Source organism: Sinocyclocheilus grahami, unplaced genomic scaffold, assembly GCF_001515645.1.
Source record: "Sinocyclocheilus grahami isolate Dianchi unplaced genomic scaffold, SAMN03320097.WGS_v1.1 scaffold308.1, whole genome shotgun sequence".
In the NCBI taxonomy this organism is placed as follows: Eukaryota; Metazoa; Chordata; class Actinopteri; order Cypriniformes; family Cyprinidae; genus Sinocyclocheilus; species Sinocyclocheilus grahami.
Genome location: NW_015505487.1, coordinates 392,771 through 416,299, shown reverse-complemented (window position 1 = coordinate 416,299; position 23,529 = coordinate 392,771). Strand labels below are relative to the sequence as shown.

The window sequence follows — 23,529 nt, the reverse complement described above, 5'->3', positions numbered from 1 at the left end:
AGCTTTCACAACGATTTGCATATTATATTAATTTGTTGGTCCATTGGTTTATGTCAGTCTTTTGTTCTATTAACTACCATTCATATGCATATGAACGTTTGTGAACTTTGACTTAAACTTTGATTAAAAATATGGGGAAAAACAGTAATATTGTGAAATATTATTACAGCTTATTATTAATACATTTGATAATGTCATTTATTCCTGTGATGCAAAGCTAAATTTTCAGCATTATTACTCCAGTCTTCAGTGTCACATGATCCTCCAGAAATTCAAAAGAATAAGGGGAAGTTGTGGCTTAATGGTTAGAGAGTCGGACTCATAACCCAAAGGTTGTGGGTTCAAGTCTCGCACCGGCAGGGATTGTAGGTGGGGAGAGGGAATGTACAGCGCTCTCCTCTCTCCCACCTTCAGTACCATGGCTGAGGTTCCCTTGAGCAAGGCACCGAACCCCCAACTGCTCCCCGGGCGCCGCAGCATAAATGTGGGTCACCATACTTGGCCATGGCACTTTCACTTTTTTTTTTTTTTAAACATTTCTTATTATTATCAATGTTGAAAACAGCTGTGCTGCTAAATATTTTTGTGGAAACTATGATACATTTTCTTTCACGATTCTCTGATGAATAGAAAGTTCAAAAGAACAGCATTTACTTGAAACAGAAATCGTTTGTGACATTGTACATCTTTACTGTCACTTTTGATACATTTAATGCATCTGTGCTCTATTAAAGTATTTAAAAAATCTTTCTTGCCCCAAACTTTTGAACTGTTGTGCTTTTAAATTTTAAGCAAACCTCAGCTGTGTTACCCCAGAACTGTTGGACACATAAGCGGAGCGTGTGTAAGGCTGGGCAAGGCCTTCCCCTGGCCACGGTTAGGAAAATAATGTTTGGGACAAAAATGCCCCTGCACAATTAAACTATATCCATTACGGCTGTCGCAAATAAAATGAAAATGAAATGAAAAGTGTTGACTGATGCATTAAGTTTAGATCTGCTAATGTTGCATTATATTTTTTTTTACGCGTTTATACAATGTTGCGCATTATAACCAATCACACACAATTTCATTGCATTTATAAATCAGAGCCGTTCACATTAGTCAGTGTGTCAGCTGGAGCAATGGACGTGGAGAAAGGTCTTCATGATTGATCAACAAAGCTGTCTGTCAGGATGAGAGGGTAGGGTTAGAGCTGGGTTAGGGTTAGTTTCTGTTGTACTGATTCACCTTTCGGCACGTCCATTACTCCAGGCTGCAGCTACCAAAGTCACTAGAAGGCAAGCCTGCAACCTTTAACCAAAAAAGTGTAACGGGTAATGCTAACACTTCCGGTTTGCCAGTACGTGGGAAAGGAGACCAGAGGCTGTTTTTTTTTTTTAATGGATGTCAATGGAGGAGAGGCTTCACTACTCTGAATAAACAGCTTTTTACAGGAAACAGCTTATAATTTAATGAATTGACAGCCTAGTGGCTAATCTCCAACATGTTTTACACTAAGCAAGTTTTGGCTTTAACTATTTTTAGAGTTTACACGGAAAAAAATGCCGTTTTATAAGAGAAGTCACTGACTTTTTGGGACAGGTGGGTTTTAGCTTACAGCACTTCTCATTCATTCCTATGGCATCCATAAATGGCGATTGAGTGTCGCACAACTCCAATAGTAAGTAATACCTAACCCTAACCTCCCAATAATAAGACAATCTCTGGCAGCTACCCCTGTCTCGTTTTGTTTAGTATGTGCGCTCGCTGACTGGAATTTGATTGACAGGCGATCTAACCAATCATAATGCCAAATCTGCCATTTTTGTCCGACAAACAAACTAAACAGGAGAGTAGATTAACATCGGTGTACTTGAATAATATACCTTCTGATGTTCATTCATGTTTATTTTGTGCTATAACTAGTAAAGAGGAAGAGCTTATCGATTCACGTGGCGCTTGAGGCGCTACAGCGGTCTGTCACGTCACATTAATTGGCCAACAGTAGGGATGGGCGTATCGATCCTGAAGTATCGATATATCGGTACTGATGCGAGTATCGAAAGTATCCATACTCAAATAAAAAATATCGATTCTAAGGTGTTTTTTTTTACCAGTGATTTTGTTTATTTAACAAAAAATTAATGCGTACAATATGTATTGAATTGGACGAATAATCTATGTTAGTGAATAATTGTGTAGGATAGAACTATTTTCTTGAACACACGCAAATGATGCAAGACATAACTAATCATAGTAGTTCAACTATAGTATTTGCAGATTTCCATAGATACCACTACAGTAAACATATTTTATCCATGTTTAAACAAAAATATAACCTAATAAGTTGCAATTCATGTGTATTGAATGTTAAAATGCGTTTCAAATATAAAGTTAAGTGGGTATCATTACCCATATTACTCTTAGTAATGTAATAATTTAATACATTTCAGTGTCCCAACTTTTTTGGAATCGGGTTTGTAAATCTTTGCTCGCTTTCTCTATTTAATTTATTCGCTGTTTGAATAACCGTGGAAATTAAAGAGTTATACTAACTTACAATGTTTTTATTAAATTGTGATCAGGTTAAATACAAATTCAGTCGTATTAAAGGGGTCTTATTATGCTCTTTTACAATGTCTTGAATTTGTTTTGGGGGTGTCCTAGAACATGCTCTCATGCTTGGTGGTTCGAAAAACGCATTATTTTTTACATAATTTACATTATTACAATACCTTTCTCCCCATCCTGGCACAAACGGCTCAATTAGTTCAGGGTTTGATGAAGGCCCGCCTTCCGAAAAACAAAATGCAATGTGATTGGTTAGCTGTCCCAGTGCGTTGTGATTGGCGAACAGCTTAGACAGTGTTTCAGTACTGCCCCGCCCCTTGCCAAATCAGCAAGTTCTGTCTGCTCCGGTTAATTTATTTATACCATAGTCCAGTGTTTCCCAGGCGGCATATATATGCAAACTCATTCTCTGCCTGCAGGTGGCACTGTTGGAGTGGTAGAGATCAAGGTTTCCCCGGTAACGGCTGTACACAAAGCAGCGCTCTGCTCAAAAAAACACTGCTTTATCAGACATTACATGCCAGATTAAATTTCTGAAGACAGTCGGTTTCCTTCAGAAATACAGTGATATAAAAACACCCGCACTCAACGTATGGTAAACACTGTAGTCTCATAATTGAAGTGCAAATTCTGCAGATTATATCATTGTCCAGTATTGTACTGTCAGCTATTTATTATAAAAACGTTTTCATAATTGTAACATACATATTTACATACATAATTATTCAGGTGCATGTGTAATAACTTGCGAAAACTTGAGGCTACAGCAGCACTTCTTCTTCCTCGTCGTCTTGTCTGATGCACCACGACCTCGCCCCTCCCCACCCCCCAACCATTAGAATTTCCGTAGGCGGGAATTATTTTAATGATATTTTAATGAGCCGCTTTGTGTTGTCACAAACCCTGGAAAACAAACGCTGTAGTCCAAACGAGCCGTTCCTTGTAGTTCTTGAAAAGGGAATTTAAAAAAACAAAAGATCTCCCTTTGGAGTGGACTTTGAGATTTGTAAATTTGAAGATCTTTTTTATGCCCAAACATACACACTACACACTGACTAAAATTCAAAAAGTGAAAAAGCATAATAGGACCCCTTTAAAAATACTTTATGACATGACACCCATATCTGGTAGCTACTTACCTAAAATGACGGGTTTGTGATGTGAGTTGTTAATAGATTACAGTACCATTAGGCTACTTTCAGCCTTGGTTCACCCTCCGCCGGACAGCTAGTTTTCTATCACATAGCCATGCAATGTCGCTCATTTAAATTAGTTTCGGTAGTTTCGGTAACTCACAGACTGGAGGCGTGAGCTGTCTGATCTGCTCCCGTCAGTTTTATATTCTCAAATGATACGCTTGCTAAACTTTGGTTAACTAAAATTTGACGGCTGCAATCGTGTCGCGTCAACTTACAAAATACTGTTATCGACGTCATCGTCTCATTTAGTCAATGTCACAACCAATGTCTTTGCTGCTGACCTTTGATGATCCAGTTCAACCATACTAATAAGCAAAAATAACTTGTTTAAAAAAATTCGTTTTTTTATTGCTGAAGAGTGTTGAACCTTCTCCTGGGTTCTACTGTACAGACGTGAATTTACTTTTGCTTCAGCCTGAGGTTTATTCATTACACTTTTTGGTGTGAAAGGGCTTTTATATTTGCTATAAATAGAACTTCTTATATTAAAAACAATCAAGCCCTGCTCATATTTAAAAAGTAACGCGAAAGTAACGCTTTCCATAAAAAGTAACTAAGTAACGTAATTAGTTACTTTTTTAGGGAGTAATGCAATATTGTAATGCATTACTTTTAAAAGTAACTTTCCTCAACACTGGTCACTATGGTTACAGCCAGGTAATAGTCAAGTCAAGCGTGAGAACAAAGGGGATTGACATCGGTTTGTTCATACAGTACTGTTAATACGGTTCAGTGTTCATACAGTAAGCTGTTGTGTGAATCCGGTTTAGGAGTCACACCTTTTATGGAAAGGTGAAAGCTGACTGTTGCACAAATCTCCTCTTTTCACAGGGATAAAGATGCTGAAAAAACAGACAGACCCTTCACTTTTCCAGGAGGAAGAAGAGAACAGCGGGGAATGGCAAGACAGTCAGACGGAGTAACACTGGTTGAATTTCATGAGGAAGTGATGTCATTTATAATATTGTTTGGGAACTGTTTTTTAGTTTAACCCTTTTTACCCCAGTGGTAAAATAGTTTGAAAGTAAATTTCACAGCCATTTTATACATTTATGCAATTTTATTCCAAAATACTAAGAGGTCCAAATGTTGATACTATAAACTATTATTAATAAAGCATATATATATGTGCACAATAGAGGCTTTTTTAGTAGTGCTCTCAAACCTTTTTTTTATCCCTGCCGTACATTCTCTGGTATTGTGATTTATTTCATAATATATTAACTTTCATGTAGTTGTAATTCATCATGAGTTGTAATATGAAAGTGTAAGGAAACGCATGCGCCGCAGATGATTTAGCAATACATGGGGAGGATTGTCAAGCCAATCACATCCTGCCACGGTTTTTTTTTTTTGATCACCTCATGTGGAAAGTGCTTGAGGCTTTGATAAAACTTTCTCTGACAGAAGCAATATTTTTGTAGGTATATGGCTGCTTTTTATGCAGACATGACTCCGAAGTCCCACACAGCTGTTGTACAGCCCAACAGCTCTTTGACATGAGTGTCTGAAACGTGGGCATTATACATGTAGTTAAAGCTTGATACTGTACGTGATAACATGGTTAGAGCATTTTAGATCTTCTGCAACACACACACACACACACACATTTTTTTTCCAAAAAATAATCAACCTTCATCAATGTGTTAGAATAGTCAAAAATAAGTTTTTATAAGATGACAGAGCAAATTTAGTAAATGTAAATGCTTTTGAACATATGACTGCTCTTTAACAGTACCTTATTAATATTTTTCTGAAACAATAAATCTGTAGTAAATTTGATGAACAAGCATTTCCAGCAAATATACTGTATGAACTACAAAATGTACATCTGTCTTATTGTTGACTTCAATAGCACATTTGATATAGATTATAAAGTCTAAAGAGAATCTCATAAATGTCTAGGTACATTTCACCCCATCCTGAAATTAGTATTATTATTTGTATTTTTTTTTGCATGATAACATTTTCATTGCAATTGAAACTCCTCTACAATTCTCAATAATGAAAAAAAAGAACAAACAAACTAAATGGCCCCAAAAATCTTTTATGCAACCATTTTTTTTTTTTTTTTGGGATGACATGAAACTGTACGAAACATTTGTAAAGTATCATTCTAAATTTAAATTTTAATCTAACCCTATATACCTTATATATAATTGCATCCAGAAAATGTGATTTTTTTATTTTTTGGCATCATCATATGACTTTGTGGACAAATGTGCTTAATTGTAATGAAAATAATATCAATGCAAAAAAAAAATATGTAAATGGTTCTTTTTTGTAAAGAATTTTTCCTTCATTAGATTCATCTTTACTAAATACTTTATCTAAATTTCAACAAAGTCATTGAGGAGCTGATTTCAACAGATATTCTAAAGGTGTTCTGTCATCCCTGACTGATAAATGAGATGCAGTATTCTGGGTTTTTTCTGTTTAATAAACTTACTTTCTTCAATTAAACAGACCCCTGAGCTCGAAAGTGCTTTCAAAATGTGTGAAGGTGAAGACAGCGGATGTCACATCAGCCACTGCAGACCTTAAAAGAGATACAAATGACAAAAATCTTGTTTTTGGCAGTTTATGTCATATATAATGCAAAAAAAAAAAACTATTGATCAGTATTTTCACATAAACATTATAAAACATGATACAGTGATTTGGTAGCATATGTTTAGTACCTCATGATTGTTCTGAGATTCTGAAAAACAGTGTAATGCACAATGGCTGTGTTCAGACAAGCATACTATTACTCTTTCTGTAGTACAGAGTACAGTATGTATACAGAGCACAGTGTATATCTACTCCATTTGCCAAATTGCTTGATTTGGCCCCTTCATTTCCAGTGTATCATGACGAACGAATGCAATATTAGCGATTTCTAACATTGGACTAAGACTTTTTAACACAAAACACAGCATGTTCCTTTAAATTTGATTAAATTTGAAAATGTTTATTGTTACATAAAATATTCTTTTTCACTATTTTAAACAGTACATACTGCACAGTATTTGGTGAGTATTAAGCTAGTATTCCATTCTAAACACAGCCAATGTATATATCATTTATTTAGACACTGCTATGTGCTATAATACTGTATGGATTTAAAGGGACACAGTTTTGTTCATTTGGAGAATTGATTTGTTAAAATGAAATAACGCCCCCTTGAGGACATGTACCTCCACCTTTAAAAAATTGGCTCATGATTTAATAGGCAGCATGTTCTACAAAAATGTTACAGCTGCATACTATACGTGCCATGCTACAATAAAAAAAAAGCTCTTTATGGATTGTTCTGGAAATTGAAATACTCCAGTCATTCTGACCTAATGTGCTGCAAAGAGCCGGTAAGCCTGACTGTATAGCGAGAATAAAATACTGAAACTAACTGTGGTGCAAAGTGTAGCTGTGTAATCTTTAATAAATAATGACAGTCTACAAACAAAACGAAAAAAACGAGAGAAAAGAAAACAATTTACAAAAAAAACAAAAAAAAAAACCGAATTGAACCAACAGGAATAAAGCTTGGGAAGCAAATAGGTAGCGTTACGTTTCAGGGACTCGCTAAATCCTCCTCAAGGGGATGATAGAGGTCGGTCTCCAGCAATAACACAGTCGCCATGACAACACTGCACACTACCGTCTCACTCTGTGGACATTCCGTGCGTCTGTCTGCACAATTAGCCCTCCGAGCCCGAGAGTATAATAGCATTACAATACAATGAGGACAATGCTATGTACATCATCCTGTTTCTGATTAAAAACATTCAGGCTTGGCACCATCCGTGTGACGTCAGGCGCTTTTGCCGTTCCAAGGCAGAGTTTCTGAGCTGTGTTCCTCTGGTGAACCGTCGCCCGGTCCCTCTGTAGGGGACTGGGAACTCTGGTCCAGAGAGTCCTGGGAAGAGTGAGTGGAGTCCGTATTGTTCAGTTCGTTCAGGGACTTTGACTCAGAGTCGTGACTCCCTCTGGCTGGACTGCTGTGGGACAGTGAGACTTGTGTGTTTGTCATGGGCTCCTCTTCCAGGTCTGACATTCTCTCATGCTGTTTATTGGCTAACTCTGGGAGGAGACAGGAAGTGAGATCAGCTATAGGATTATATTCTCCCAGGCACTACATCTCACTAAACACAGCTGATATTTCAACAGGCTAAGAGATCATGTGTCTGGAAAAGTTTTCAACAGAAGAATTCAATAGAAGTTAAGTTCAAGAATTCCAAAACAAACTTATTGACTATTTTTATTTATGGATGATTGACTATTTTGGCTGGTTACAGTGACTCAATAAAAAAAAAGAATGAAAGAAAGAAATATGGCACAAAAGCTAATAAAGCGTTTAAAAAGAAAAAAGATAAATTGTGAACCTCGTATTTTTTTTTATTATATATATATATACACACATGTATGAAAGCAAATGATTTTATCACATTAGTCTCAACATGCATAACATCTAAGTGTATTTTAATATTTAATAATACAAATTTGTATTTTATTTTCTAAATATTTTAAGAAATATATTTTCTTAATATTCAATTTTTTTAAATATTAAAATATTAATATTTTTAGCTATGTCAGGTACCGGTCATAAAACAATGTGTATTTTAATATTTAATAATAAAATATTTGGATTTATTATCTTTATTAATATTTAATAAAATAGTTTTTTATTTTAAATATTAATATGTAAAGATTTTCAATATATTTTATTTTGTATTGAAATATTAATGTTTATATATTAATATGTATATATATGTTTTAACAAAGTGGGGTACAAAGTCAAATTTATTTTGTGTTTTAAAACCCACTGTGAAATAAATAATATATTATTTTGATAATCTGTCATTTGTACTACATGTTTGTAATACTTTTGCTTCTTAAACACCACCAGTTGTTTAGGCAAGGCAAGGCACACTTGACAATTGATCAAAGTTATTTTTTACATGAATCTTAAAAAGCTTTAATCTAATGTTTATATATATATATATATATATATTTTTTTTTTAACCTTTGGTCACAACAATTCCCATTCTTCCATTTGTGTTTTCCATAGTTTTTTTGATAGCTTTCCTAATATTCTTATTTTTATATTTCTAATTTTTATATTCACAAAAGATGTGTGCAGACCTTTAACAGACAGCTCTTTCCAGCGCTCCTTGTTGTTCTGGATGATCTCAGAGAGCAGGTGTCTGACTCGTTTCAGCTCAATGCCGCCCAGTGAGTAATCTGTAGTGCCTCCCTGCTCATCATTCGAACCCCGACCGCTGTGTCTCTGTACCGACTCCACCACCGCGGCTGAGCCCCGACCCGTCAAACTGCACCGCAACAGCAGATTACACACACACTATCATCTCTCAATCAAACACCTTTAGCATGATGAATGCATGACCATGACCTCACCTTGACCTGCGGACACCCCCAGATTTGACAGCTTCCTCTATGAGAGGACTAATGATCTTCTCTGTGGTGTCGACCAGAACAGAGAACGTGGGCTCGACGATAAAATCAATGAACCCTTTGAAGGGAAAAAAATACTTGTTTAGAAACCTTTGTCATTTATTTAACTAGCCAGAAACGCATTAGCAATAATGGCTTTTGATCCAATCAAGATGCCTGTAGTTATTGTGTCATTAAATCAAAGTACATTTATTTTATGAGATCCATTAAATATTACAAAAGAGCATGTAATTGCCTCAGCAGCCTCTTGATGGCAGTAAAGAGCTGAGCACGACGGCACTAAAGGCACGTCTGTATGGATGTGTTCACAACAGCATAGTAACTATGATACTATTCTCTCCTGTAATATTTATATAGTATTATATTACCTATACTGTGCAAAATATGCTAATTTTTCATATAATACATGGATGTTCATAAGTGGCATCAAGTTATCATGTTGCAAAAAAGTTATTTAGCATTTTTAACTTACTTAAAATGTTGAAATTAACGTTAACTAAGTTTAATGAATGCTGTAGAAGTATTGTTCATTCTTAGTTCATGTTAACTAAAGTAGTTAACTAATGTTAACTAATGAATGCTTGAGAGCCCTATTCTAAATAAATATTAAAGTTTTGTTAAAACAGTATTTGAAGGTGTTAAGCATGTGTTTTAGTGTTAACACTAACACCTAACATTTGGTAGTCCGATTAAATAATGACTCAAATTAAGATGTTTATTTATCAGCCTCGAAAATGGAAAGTCAAACTACATGCATGCACTGTGCTCCTTTTGGAAATTGTAGCAGAATGTCTGTCTATTCCATGCATAATCTATGCTGTTGCAAACATGGCCTCAGTGGCTATCAGTGCTTTTGTGTGTGTGTGTGTGTGTGTGTGTGTGTGTGTGTGTGTGTGTGTGTGTGTGTTTGTGTGTGTGTCAGCTCTACTGTACCGATCTGAGACTGGGCAATCATGGTAGCTTTCCGGTCACATAATGGAGAGAACGGCAGCCCTAGTTCTGCCTCCTTGTCACCCTGCAGAGACAATAAAAGAATCAGAAAAAATTACTCACTCACACTGATTCAAAGCCCTGTGAATAGTCTAATAAAACTTTCCTCTTTGTGCTTGAGACGCAACGCAGACAGAGACATTATGAACCCGTGATTTCTGAGCCAACAGGATTCTGAGTGCAACTTCCAAAACTCAGAATACAAATAGATCCTGAATAAGTTTGAAATGTATTTCATAACAAATACAAAATATATGGTCAAAATCTTACAGTTATACAGTTTAAAAAAAAAACATATTAAGGTACTTAAACTACAACAATGTATTTCCAGAAAAATAATAAGCAGTTTGGCAGAAATACTACATACTACATATATACAGTATATACTTTAGCTTAAACAGCAGCATTTCTAAAAAGGTTTACACTACTAATACCTAAGTCAGTTTGGGGGAAAAAGACAACACTAAAGGAATACATGAAAAACAGTACTAATAACAAATGTATTTCATAACAAATACAAAATATATGGTCAAAATCTTACAGTTATACAGTTAAAAAAAAAAACACATATTAAGGTACTTAAACTACAACAATGTATTTCCAGAAAAATAATAAGCATCAAAACTGTTTTCAACATTGATTATAATAAGCAATGTTTCTTGAGCAGCAAATCAGCATATTAGAATAACTCACAGGAATAAATAACATTTTAAAATATAGAAAACAGCTATTTTAAACTGTAATATTATTTCACTATATTATGGGGTTTTACTCTGTTTTTGAGCATGTAAATGCAGCATAAGAGACATTTGAAAATCTTACTAATCCCAAACTTTTGTATGGTAGTGTATATTCACTTTACAGTTTATTATCCAGTCAATTTAGCATATAATGTAAATTTGTCTCTGGCACAAAAACTTTAAATGTCAAATAAAATTTAAGACATCAAGAGCCTTAAAATAAATTACTCTATTTAAAAAGTCCTGTTAAAAATAATTTCTACCAACAGAACTAAGGATTTCTTGCATCAAAAGGATGCATTTGAAACGCAAACTAGAGAGAATAAATGTCCTCATAGATCTGAAATGCCTTTTTCCTATAAACTAGGAAAACAGACCCTGGAGTTCTACAGTAGTTATTTTTGTTAATAATCTTATGAGCCTGGTTAATGACCTGTATAACCGACTGATTCTGTTTGGAGCTTAATGGACACAAAACAAAAATTCACTATATTATGGGGTTTTACTCTGTTTTTGAGCATGTAAATGCAGCATAAGAGACATTTGAAAATCTTACTAATCCCAAACTTTTGTATGGTAGTGTATATTCACTTTACAGTTTATTATCCAGTCAATTTAGCATATAATGTAAATTTGTCTCTGGCACAAAAACTTTAAATGTCAAATAAAATTTAAGACATCAAGAGCCTTAAAATAAATTACTCTATTTAAAAAGTCCTGTTAAAAATCATTTCTACCAACAGAACTAAGGATTTCTTGCATCAAAAGGATGCATTTGAAACGCAAACTGGAGAGAATAAATGTCCTCATAGATCTGAAATGCCTTTTTCCTATAAACTAGGAAAACAGACCCTGGAGTTCTACAGTAGTTATTTTAGTTAATAATCTTATGAGCCTGGTTAATGACCTGTATCGACTGATTCTGTTTGGAGCTTAATGGACACAAAACAAAACATAAAATAATTCATAACTAATGAATGAATAGAAGTCTCTAGTCTTGATGCATTTATTTCATCACTCAGTATATATCTCATACCACCCAGTCCTAATGGGAACTACTCAAGAAGTATGACACATTTTCATAAGGCGACACACTATCACACTCATTCATTATCGCCCTCATGTTCACACACGCTCATGAGAGAACAGCAGGAGCGTCACTCACCCCTCCGGCTGCTGTAGTACGTTCCTCATCGTCTTGATCTGCTGGAAATGGCAGGACATATCTGTGCTCATGACCATCTCGATCACCAGCGTACGCAGCTCCCTGTGGGAAACACAACACAGTGGGTCATCACAACTCACAGCACATGCAATTTCCCAGAACAGATCCTCCATTCCTCACAGGAAAGGCATGTCCGAGGACATAAAGCCAGCGTTGAGAGACAAACCCCAGCATACCTCCAGTCATCCTTCGAGAGGTTGACCAGGATGTTCATCTCATCTTCTTGCATGAGTCTGTAGGCTGCACTCACGTGGTGGTTTTCCAGAACCGAGCGATCATTGTACAGGATGGCCACTTCTGATCTGTGCAGGACCAAAGAAAGAGGAGTCAAAAAAATGTCCAATGACTTTGTAGTACCTTGAAGGTTAGTTCACCCAAAAACGGAAAATTTCATCATCATTTAATCACTTTTACGTCATTCCATTTCTTTCGTGGGACACAAAAGATGTTATTTATGAAAGCGTATTGTCACCAGGGGCTGCCAAGCTTCAAAAAGGACAAAAAGCACCATAAACACAACATAAAAGTAGATCATATGACTCATACAGTACCTTTCAAGTCTTCTGAAGTTTGGCGTGTAGAAATGACGTCAATTTCAAAGCCATTTTGGCTGAAAATATTGCCCTCGGTTGTTCAAACCTGTCAAGTTGTAACCAGTCATGTGACGCACAAGAACTAATTTGGCATCACGGATGTCAAACTTGGCATGACAGATCAAAAAGAGCTGTTTTTAAATTTAACACAAGATTTGTGATCTCAGCAGCACTTGTACATATTCAAAATTTTACATATTCATAACGTTGGTTATGAAAATAATTGGGGCTAGGGGTCAATTAATGTCAATGGCACATTTTGTCACGCCAGTTTAAATATACGAATGCAATTTTTGTAACTTTGAAGCTCAACAGCCCTGTTCACCTGTTTTTTTTTTATGAAAATAAGCAGATTGGACAATTCTTTTGTGTTCCATGCAAGAACAAAGGCCTGTGGCTTTGAAGAGTTAAAAATATTTTATTTTATTCACTACTTCATTAGAAATGTGCTAGAGTTTTGAAGAACCCAGAAACCTTATGCTAATGTGAAGAACCTGCTGTATATTGTAAAATAAAGAACTTGTACACCACAAGTTTCAAAAGTTTGGAGTACGATTTTTTTTATTGGTTTTGAAAAAAAAGCCTCTTATGCTCACCAAGGCTTTTACTTTTCATTCTCGCGAGGAGTAAATTTGAGAACTACAAGCTGAGGTTGAACATCAGTATATCGAGAGTAATGGCTCCATTTTTCCCATCACACAAGTCTCGTCTCCCACAACTCACTGATGATCGAGCGTTCCTCCAAAAACACTGTATTTTGGAGTACTGTCCTTGCCATCGGTTTCTGTCTGCTGCAAAAGCTAATGCTGTGATGCACTTCTCAGAATAATGACATCTGTCATGGGCTGTCACGCAAAATAAGGCCTTTTGCTGTAAAAGGATCTCAAGGATCCTTTGGCATGTATTAATGTGAATAAGATGTCCTGCCTGATGTGAACCAACACAGAGCTGCACCAAAATGAGTGCAGATTCTGACGTAAGTTTCTGCCACTGAAGATTAATAGAAAACACTATCAATTCTGCTCTCAGCTCCGCAATAGCCGACCAGAAGGAAGATAAACTGTGTTAGAATGTGACCAGTGTATTATCTCTCTCTACTACACACACACACACACTCTCTTTGGCTTTCACACTAGGCTGTGGTCCAAAACCTAGTAAGCTGCCTACGTAAGCAGCATTTTAATGCATCATAGACATGCTCCGGATGCAATCACTGTTACATATGGTAGGTAGCATCATTATGTTTTTAAGACAACTTCATATGGCAAAATTTTAAGCAAGCATCACATTTGTAACAATGCAAATGGATTGCAACAAGCTTGCTTTAAAAACAATCCATTCAAGATTAAAGATTAAAAATATTAAAAATAAATTCAAATATTATAAATATTTTACAAATGTTAATACAATTTTAATACTTTGCCATAAAGTTTTATTTGTATAAATAGTAAAAATATATATAAGTAGCACTTTTGCAGGCCATTGCAAGCAGTAAGCACCATCACCGAGCTAGGAAGGAAATACGGTTTGTGAAAAAAGGAGAGCAGCCAACACCACAGAACAAAGCTCCAGCAGGCCTTCTTCACGCAGCACGGGACTGTCAGCTTTTGGTTGACCTGGAGAAGCAGCTGAAATTCCCAGCACACATCGCAGAAACATCTTTGTGACCTGACATCATCATTCTATCTGAGGTTTCGAAACCGCTAGTTTTGATAGAATTGACTGTGCTTTGGGAAGATCGAATGGAGGAGGCATTCGAAAGGAAAAGTGAAAGGAAAAGGGGTGATCCGTGACCAAACGCTACTGGGAGGCAGGTCAGGGCTTGATCACCCCCCGGCTGGATCACTTGGGTGAGGGTGTATGCTGTTGAAAGACCCGAAACAACCGATGAACCCAGGAAATATCACTGATCTTTCACCTGAATATTTATGAATAACAGAAAATATTAAAAAAGTTAATAAAAAAAATTACAAATAAAAAAATACAAATAGTTCAATATAATTTATGAAATATTCATCTTATGATTTCATTTACACAAAGAAACAAGCATTTTAGTTACTAAATATTAGCTTCCTTATGTCTAGATCATAGAATTTGCTGTAGATGCAGGTGTCTTTGAAAGCCAGTCTGAAGCTAGTTTCCATAGCAGGTACCTTCATACAAAGACACTGTCCATCATTAAAAGAAAAGTTCACTGTAAAATGAAAATTTGCTGAAAATTGTCTCATCCTCAGGCCATCCACAACATAGCTGAGCTTGTTTCTTCATCAGAACAGATTCGGAAAAATTTTGCATTTAGCATTGCTCACCTCTGCAGTGAATGGGTGCCATCAGAATGAAAGTATAAACAGCTGATAAAAACATCACAATAATTCTCAAGTAATCCACACAACTCCAGTCCATCAGTTAACATCTTGTGAAAAGCTGTGTGTTTGTAAGAAACAAATCCATCATTAAGGTGACCTGTTTGGACTCTCATTCTGACGGCACCCATTCACTGCAGAGGATCCATTGTTGAGCGAGTGATGTAATGCTAAATTTCTCCAAACCTGTTCCTGTGAAGATATAAACTCATTAACATGCTGGATGACCTGAGGGTGATAAAATTAAAATTTTTGGGTGAACTATTCCTTTAAGGCAGTTTTATTTAAATTGGGACACTTCATTGAAACCACTGGCTGCTTCTTATGGTCACCACACACCTGGTCTGAATGTGGAAGTTATTGGTCGTTCCAGTGTGTTCAAAGTCGTGGATTGCAGCTGCAAACACCATGGCCAATATTTCCAGTTCAGAGAGCCAGTGCTGTAGGAGAGCAAACCAGACAGCCGTTAACCAAATAATCATCATTGCCATGATTCAACATCATCAAAATGAATTTCAACAGCTGCGCATATTAACCTGCAAGTTAAGACCTCAAGCGTTCAGCTCGTATTGATTACAAACAGATGTCATATTTGTTTGTCTGTGCAAGACATGCATGCACAATTCACTGAGCGCTCACTCACCATAATGCCAGTGTGTAGCATCAGATAGTGTGCCGTCTGCGCGACATCAGCAGCGTGGATCAAATTGTGGTAGGGGTTTCTGTGCTTGCTGTAGCCCATTTCCAGAGCTTCCACAAATGACACCAAGGAGGACACTGGTATCTGCACAAAGAACAACAATCACAGTTACAAAACTAGAGTACAACAAAACTTTAACTACACTATCAGTCAAAAGTTTGGTGTCAGTAAGAATTGTAATTTTTTGTGAAAAATATATTCAAATAGAAAACAGTTATTTTAAATTGTAATAATAATTCACAATATTATTGGTTTTACTGCATTTTTAATCAAATAAATGCAGCCTTTGTGAGCATAATAGTCTTTTTTTTAAAACAATGAAAAAATCTTACAGACCCCAAACTGACGTGTAGCGTACATGTTGTCAGATGAACTAGATAGTAACTACACTGATTTAAGTATCAGCCAACATATCAGGAGTAAGTAAATCATTTACAGCTTTATCCATATCTCGAGCCAGACATGACTGTACAAAATAACTTGTTTCATTGAATCAGTCAATCAATTGCAACTAATGCATTAGTTGCAACTGAATTGAATCAAATGATCTGAGTCTTGAACACAAATACTGCAAATGTAATTCTTATCATTTTGACAATTTTATTGTAAACTGCACAACTGCAATTTTATTTATCTTAATTTATCGTAATTGTGACTTTATATCTCATAACTGCAACCTAATATTTCCACAATATTTATTGTAAAATAACTTTAATTATTTATTTATTTAGTTAGTTTACATTTATTTAAAACTTTCTCTCACAATGACTTTTTTTTTTTTACCTTGAAGCAAAAAACAACCTTTCATGTTTTTTTTTTCATGTTTTCATGTATTTTTTTCTTTGTCATGTTTCAGTGATTTGTGAGTCTTTTTGCACCCTATGTTCCTTCATCATGACATTAAATTTAGACTGCAAACTCACAACCATACAGTACATCTATTTTTTTTTTGGGCTTGGAAGCACTGTCTTGAACATCTGTATTCTTTCACCAAGGTGGATGGAACGCTGTACTAAAATATACTGACGCTGATATTGTTAAGAATCTTAAACATTTTTTTTTATTATTAAAACTAAATATAATATAAAAACAGAAGTAAAGCAAATTAGTAGATGAAAATGTTGCAATGAAAAGTAACTAATGGTTAGAGAGTCGGACTTGTAACCCAAAGGTTGCGGGTTCAAGTCTCAGGTCCGGCAGAGATTGTAGGTGGAGGGAGTGAATGACCAGTGCTCTCTTCCACCCTCAATACCACGACTGAGGTGAGACCCTTGAGCAAGGCACCAAACCCCCAACTGCTAAAAAAAATGCTGAGGTGCTGAGGTGAGACCCTTGAGCAAGGCACCAAACCCCCAACTGCTAAAAAAAATGGCTGCCCACTGCTCTGTGTGTGTGTGTGTGTGTGTGTGTTCACTTCTCACGGCTGTGTGTGCACTTGGATGGATTAAATGTAGGGCACAAATTCCAAGTATGGGACACCATACTTAGCTACATGTCATGTCACCTAACTAAAATAAGTTTAAGATACCTAAACTTACTAAAAAAAGTACTAATATTACTAAAACAGAAAAAAATTGAAAATTCCTTTTTTTAATGGAACTGGACACAGAATGTGCTTTCAGGCTGCAGTCTAAGGGCCTTAAATTTCCTGCCACAACAGATGAATGGACCATGTTACAGGCAACCGAAGTGTGAGGGACCCATTTGCAGAAGCGTAATATCCATGTGTAATCACATGAAGCGCAGGGACTCCATACCTGACCACCTAAACCCAAACACAGGCAATATGCGTCACTTGTTTGTGTGTGTGTGTGTGTGTGTGTGTGTGTGTGTGTGTGTGTGTGTGTGTGTGAGTTTAGAGTCTGTCATCACCGTGCTTGTGAAAAGGGTAAGAAGTGATGAGAGCTGACACAATAGTGAAAAACCAAGAAAGAGCGCAGATGGAAAATGTCAGATTACTCATATCAGATGTATATCACATATAAATATCCTGTTACAGGGAAAAAACATGCATGCTTCGGAGACATCGTCAACTTTGGTTAAAACTTTGGTTAAGAAAAAAAGTGTGATTCCAAAAGGATGAAATCATAATATATTATAGAAATAGTTCATATAACAACTCACTTTCATGCTGTTTCAAACCTGTAAGAGTTTCTTTCTTCCATTGAATGCAAACAAAAAGATTATTTGATGAGCGTGTTATTCTTTTCTATGCAGTCACAAAGAATGAAGACTGAAGCTTTCAGGCTTCAAAAATCAAGCAAAAGAACCATAAACATATTATAAAACTAGTTAATTTAACTCATGCAACTCAAGTCTTTTAATGACAAAAAATAACTTTTGGTCAATGGAGCGGGTTATAATTTAAGTTGTTATTCACTGCAAATCTTGAGACCCTGGGCACCATCATGAATGATTTGTGAATGAATCATTATTTGAGTCGGATCTTTTTAATTAATAATTTGGTCTGGTTAACAAGACCGAATCATTGAATCAGACTGAATCAGTAATAGAGAACTCCTTAATACCGAACTGATTCAATGATCTTGAACTGATTCAGTGATTACCAGTGAATGACGATTTACCTTTCAGTCTTTTCTCACACAGAGTTACTTTATGCTTTCAGAAGACTTTGAATAAATTGCTTAAGTAATATACAGTAGGGTCCATTTATATTTTTTGTAATGATTATTTTTTGTGTGTTCTTTTTGATCCTGTTACAGGGAAAAAACATGCATGCTTCGGAGACATCGTCAACTTTGGTTAAAACTTTGGTTAAGAAAAAAAGTGTGATTCCAAAAGGATGAAATCATAATATATTATAGAAATAGTTCATATAACAACTCACTTTCATGCTGTTTCAAACCTGTAAGAGTTTCTTTCTTCCATTGAATGCAAACAAAAAGATTATTTGATGAGCGTGTTATTCTTTTCTATGCAGTCACAAAGAATGAAGACTGAAGCTTTCAGGCTTCAAAAATCAAGCAAAAGAACCATAAACATATTATAAAACTAGTTAATTTAACTCATGCAACTCAAGTCTTTTAATGACAAAAAATTACTTTTGGTCAATGGAGCGGATTATAATTTAAGTTGTTATTCACTGCAAATCTTGAGACCCTGGGCACCATTATGAATGATTTGTGAATGAATCATTATTTGAGTCGGATCTTTTTAATGAATAATTTGGTCTGGTTAACAAGACCGAATCATTGAATCAGACTGAATCAGTAATAGAGAACTCCTTAATACCGAACTGATTCAATGATCTTGAACTGATTCAGTGATTACCAGTGAATGACGATTTACCTTTCAGTCTTTTCTCACACAAAGTTATTTTATGCTTTCAGAAGACTTTGAATAAAGTGCTTAAGTAATATACAGTAGGGTACATTTATATTTTTTGTAAGGATTCTTTTTTGTGTTCTTTTTAAAGCGTTTAAGAGACAAAGAGGAGAGGATATTACATACAAGAATAAAACTGCAGAAACAACACTGGACTTTTTGGACTTTGACAGCAGCAATTAATTACAATTTGATACAACTACATGTGGTTGACTGAACCTTCACAGAACTGTATTCCCCTGTAGTCACAAGTACTGTACATTCAAGTGGGAATCAGAGCAAAGAATAAGCAGGACATAACACTAAAACTTTCCTTTTTAATGAAGCTGGAAAAGCACTTAAAATGTCATTTTACTTCTCACTGTCCAGATTCCAAAATAATAGTACATAATGTTCCAGTGTTCTTATTAACTCGGCTCTCGCTCATAAATCCCAATAATGGGAAATGAACAGGTTCACACTATGCAGAACATTTTTATGTCTCCATTCTGTCTTAATATATAGAGTAAAATAATAAACTCACAAATGCTAAAGACTGAAATCATATGAAATGATTTTATTTGATCACAAAATCACAATTGACGTGAATTTTAAATAAATAGCCTAATCATGATATGTATTCAAGTGGGAATCAGAGCAAAGAATAAGCAGGACATAACACTACTTTCCTTTTTAATGAAGCTGGAAAAGCACTTAAAATGTCATTTTACTTCTCACTGTCCAGATTCCAAAATAATAGTACATAATGTTCTAGTGTTCTTATTAACTCGGCTCTCGCTCATAAATCCCAATAATGGGAAATGAACAGGTTCACACTATGCAGAACATTTTTACGTCTCCATTCTGTCTTAATATATAGAGTAAAATAATAAACTCACAAATGCTAAAGACTGAAATCATATGAAATGATTTTATTTGATCACAAAATCACAATTGACGTGAATTTTAAATAAATAGCCTAATCATGATATGGCATCTAGCACTAGTCTTTTGTAATATCCTTTTTATTACAATATATTATTATACAGTTCCATAATGACATAATCCTCCAGGAAGTGGCATCATAATAAATAAATAATTCCATCTTGTCTGATAAAATAATACAAAAATGTACAATAATATTATATTATGCTGCTTTAATTTTCTTGCCACTATGTAAATAATCACATTATAATTAATACAATTTAGGCTCATATTTCTGAACAGCTGGTTTACACTTTTATACCTCAGACTAACAAATATTTTGGATAATTTGGATGTCTTGTATCATTAAGAGAGCCCCTAACATGCGTTCGATATCACACAGCACCTGATGATCAGTGCTTCAAGCTCAACAGGTGTCTATGACATTCTGAACGAGTTTCCATGGAAATGAGGAGCTCTGCCCATGTAAGAGGGAGGCGGTTTGTGCGTATTACTCAGACCTGAGGGTACATGCCACAGAGAGGACGGCCGCAATGCAAATGAAATGGATCGAGACATTCATTTTCAGTTATTGAAAAAGATTATGCAGAACAAACCCTTAACCCTTAAACCATTTTCCCAGTTAGCAGAAAAAAAACGGGCAGGTCTGTGAAATTGGACTGTCTGTATGATTTAAACTCACTTAGCAGCAGCACATTAAATGTTAAAACAAAGGCTCTGTCTCAAAACCTAGTGAGCTGCCTTGATGTCTACAGTCTACATAGGCAGCTGCCTTCAAAGGAAATATCTTGTTCGAGATGGAACCCAAGTTAACTGAATTAGAACACTCCACATTCTTTCTATAAAGGTTAATGGTAGCATGTTTCTCATCCAACAACATGAAATGCTAATTAAAGATATTACAAATAAATTTTAAAACGTTAACATTTTAAATTAATTATAAATAAAATATATATTATGTATACATATTAAATATTAAAAATGATGCAAACTAAATAAAATGAACTTTACTCATAGTTTTCAGCACTTAATGAAATGTATGTATATTGACATTTTTCTCAGTTCATCTGCCATGCTAGATTAATTTGTTCCCTAAGTTTGGGGCAATGCATTCTGGGATTGCCTTTTCCGCAAACAGTACATGCAAAGCTGGCTTTGTCAAAATTAGATATCTTAATTTATAGTCCAAAGAGGACAGTCCATCCAAAAATGAAAATCTTGTCATCATGTACTCACCCTCATGTCCTTCCAAACCTGTATGAATTTCTTTCTTCTGCTGAACACAAGATGATATTTAGAAGAATGTTGGTAACCAAGAAGTTTCAGTTCCCATTGACTTCCATTGTATTTTATGTCCATAAAATGGAAGTCAGTGGGAACCGAAACTGTTTGATTACCAGCATTCTTCAAACGATATTAGAACGACACGAGTGGTGACAGAAATTTCATTTTTGGGTGAACTATATCAGAACCCTTCAATAAATATTTTCATGAGATTTTGGGTAAATTGTTACTGAGAATTATTAATTTAGCATAAATCACAATCAGAATCACTTTGGTCATGTTGAACATAATTATAAATCATTTCTGATTATGGTGAACATACCAACTCTTAGATAACAACAGAATAGATACCGTTCAACAAAGATCCCAGCCTGAACGGCGTGAACGATGCTGCGGAACCGAGGCTTCTCTTCAGGCCGTCTGCGTACCACTCCCATCTTCCTGGTGAAGGTGGAGGCCAGCCAATCTCGCACCTCCATGGGCACAGAGTCTGCCTGGATATCACTGAGCTCATCCTCTGTGTCCAGAAGCCGCCTGGAGAACAAGTATTTTCACAGAGGATATTATTACAAAGAGCTTACAGCAGCTGCTGTGAAGAGCCTACAGCATGACCTGTACCAAGACAAATATTATATGTTAGTATATGCAGTTGAAGAGTGTGCAATCTAGCTATTTGGTTGCCGTTTTTTTTTTTTAAAGGAATTGTTTAAAAATATTTATTTTTCTGTTTTAAATATAGAATTCTGAATAAATATTGCAAATAGTAAAACAAAGTAAATAAATAAAGAAAAATGAGACAGAATTTCAGTAATTCTGTGCACACCTCATTTGATCAGATATAGGTCTATCATCATTAAATCATGTCATCTGTCAACACTGTTCTATTGATATCAGCTTCGGTAATTGAAAACCTATAGTCTGGTCGACCTATATCTGCATGTGGTCGACCTATATCGGTCAACAGGGCATCTGTGCTCTAGTGACAGTATCAGAAAACATCAGTGGAAATCAGAAGTACAAGGTAAGAAAACCCATAGGAGGCTGCAGCCTACATTCAAACGTGTGTTGGTAGGTGTTACAATTGCTGGAATGTGCAATAACTGATGTGTAAAGATTAAGAATACAATATTTAGGGGTTACATTTTTGGCTCCGCATGTGGGTTGTAATAGGGTGCGTCTCACAAAACCAGGAATATGTCCCAGTCACATGTCACACCTATCAAATAAATAAATATATACATAAAATATGCATGTATGTATATTCCTTCTAGAAAATGAAGCCCATTTTTATGTGAACCCTGAATGTAACAATGAACCCTCAAAACAAAAACAAAAATCTAAAATAGGTTTTATTTTATTCATTAAGAAATATGTGTGTGTGTGTGTGTGTGTGTGTGTGTGTGTGGGTGGGTGTAGTGAGAAAAAGAGAGAGATGAAAAATATTTTCATTAATATAATAAACTTCAAATACTAAATAAACAACTAATTAATTAATTAATTATATATTATACATTATAAAGTATTTACACATGGTTGTATTTAATGTAAAAAAAATAAATAAATAGGTTACAGTAATAAAAAAAAATCTTAATGGCCCTGAAAAATATTAGATAGAGTGTGTGAGAGAAAGAGATGAAAAATATTCTCATTACTTTAATAGACTAATAAATAATAATAATTATTAAATTAATACAACAATTATATAATTTACATTATAAAGTATTTTCCCATCATGGTTGTAATTTGGTGTAAAAAATATTGATTACAATAGTGAGAATCAGAAAAAATATGCTGATAAAATATGCATTATTTTATTTATGCAATAGATCTCTCTCTCCCCCTCTCTATCTATCTATTAACAGTACTGTAGTAGTATAAAATAACTTTATACTTTTATATAAAGTAGCATAAAATATCTTTCCAATTTTGGTAAAATGTACTTATTTTCGTGACATTCGACCAATAAACCCAAATGTAGTTCCACACCAGTGTGATGTTCTGAACTGAAGGTGCTGTTTACGAGTACGTGCAGACAGAAAGCAAGAAAACCTCTCCACAGTCACTTGCTCATTTTCTCATAGTGCCGTGACTCATCCTGCCCTCGCTCAATTGGAGAGAAAGCCAGTATTCAACGCTGAATTACCTTAAGTAACCAGCAT

The 23,529-nt window shown here is 35.2% G+C and overlaps 1 protein-coding gene across 1 annotated transcript in view; it reads right to left on the bottom strand.

Annotated features, from left to right (window-relative positions):
- Positions 1-6,255: 6,255 nt before the first annotated feature.
- Positions 6,256-23,529, bottom strand: part of LOC107601607 (calcium/calmodulin-dependent 3',5'-cyclic nucleotide phosphodiesterase 1A-like) — a 55,994-nt gene continuing 38,720 nt past the window's right edge. The window contains exons 6-15 of the mRNA XM_016293851.1: positions 21,722-21,904; positions 15,761-15,917; positions 15,457-15,557; positions 12,338-12,463; positions 12,102-12,203; positions 11,832-11,868; positions 10,140-10,221; positions 9,150-9,264; positions 8,877-9,064; positions 6,256-7,814 (exon numbers count right to left, since the gene is read on the bottom strand). Coding sequence (XP_016149337.1) covers positions 7,546-7,814; positions 8,877-9,064; positions 9,150-9,264; positions 10,140-10,221; positions 11,832-11,868; positions 12,102-12,203; positions 12,338-12,463; positions 15,457-15,557; positions 15,761-15,917; positions 21,722-21,904 — 1,360 coding nt within the window. The 3' untranslated portion in view covers positions 6,256-7,545. The remainder of the gene's footprint in view (positions 7,815-8,876; positions 9,065-9,149; positions 9,265-10,139; positions 10,222-11,831; positions 11,869-12,101; positions 12,204-12,337; positions 12,464-15,456; positions 15,558-15,760; positions 15,918-21,721; positions 21,905-23,529) is intronic.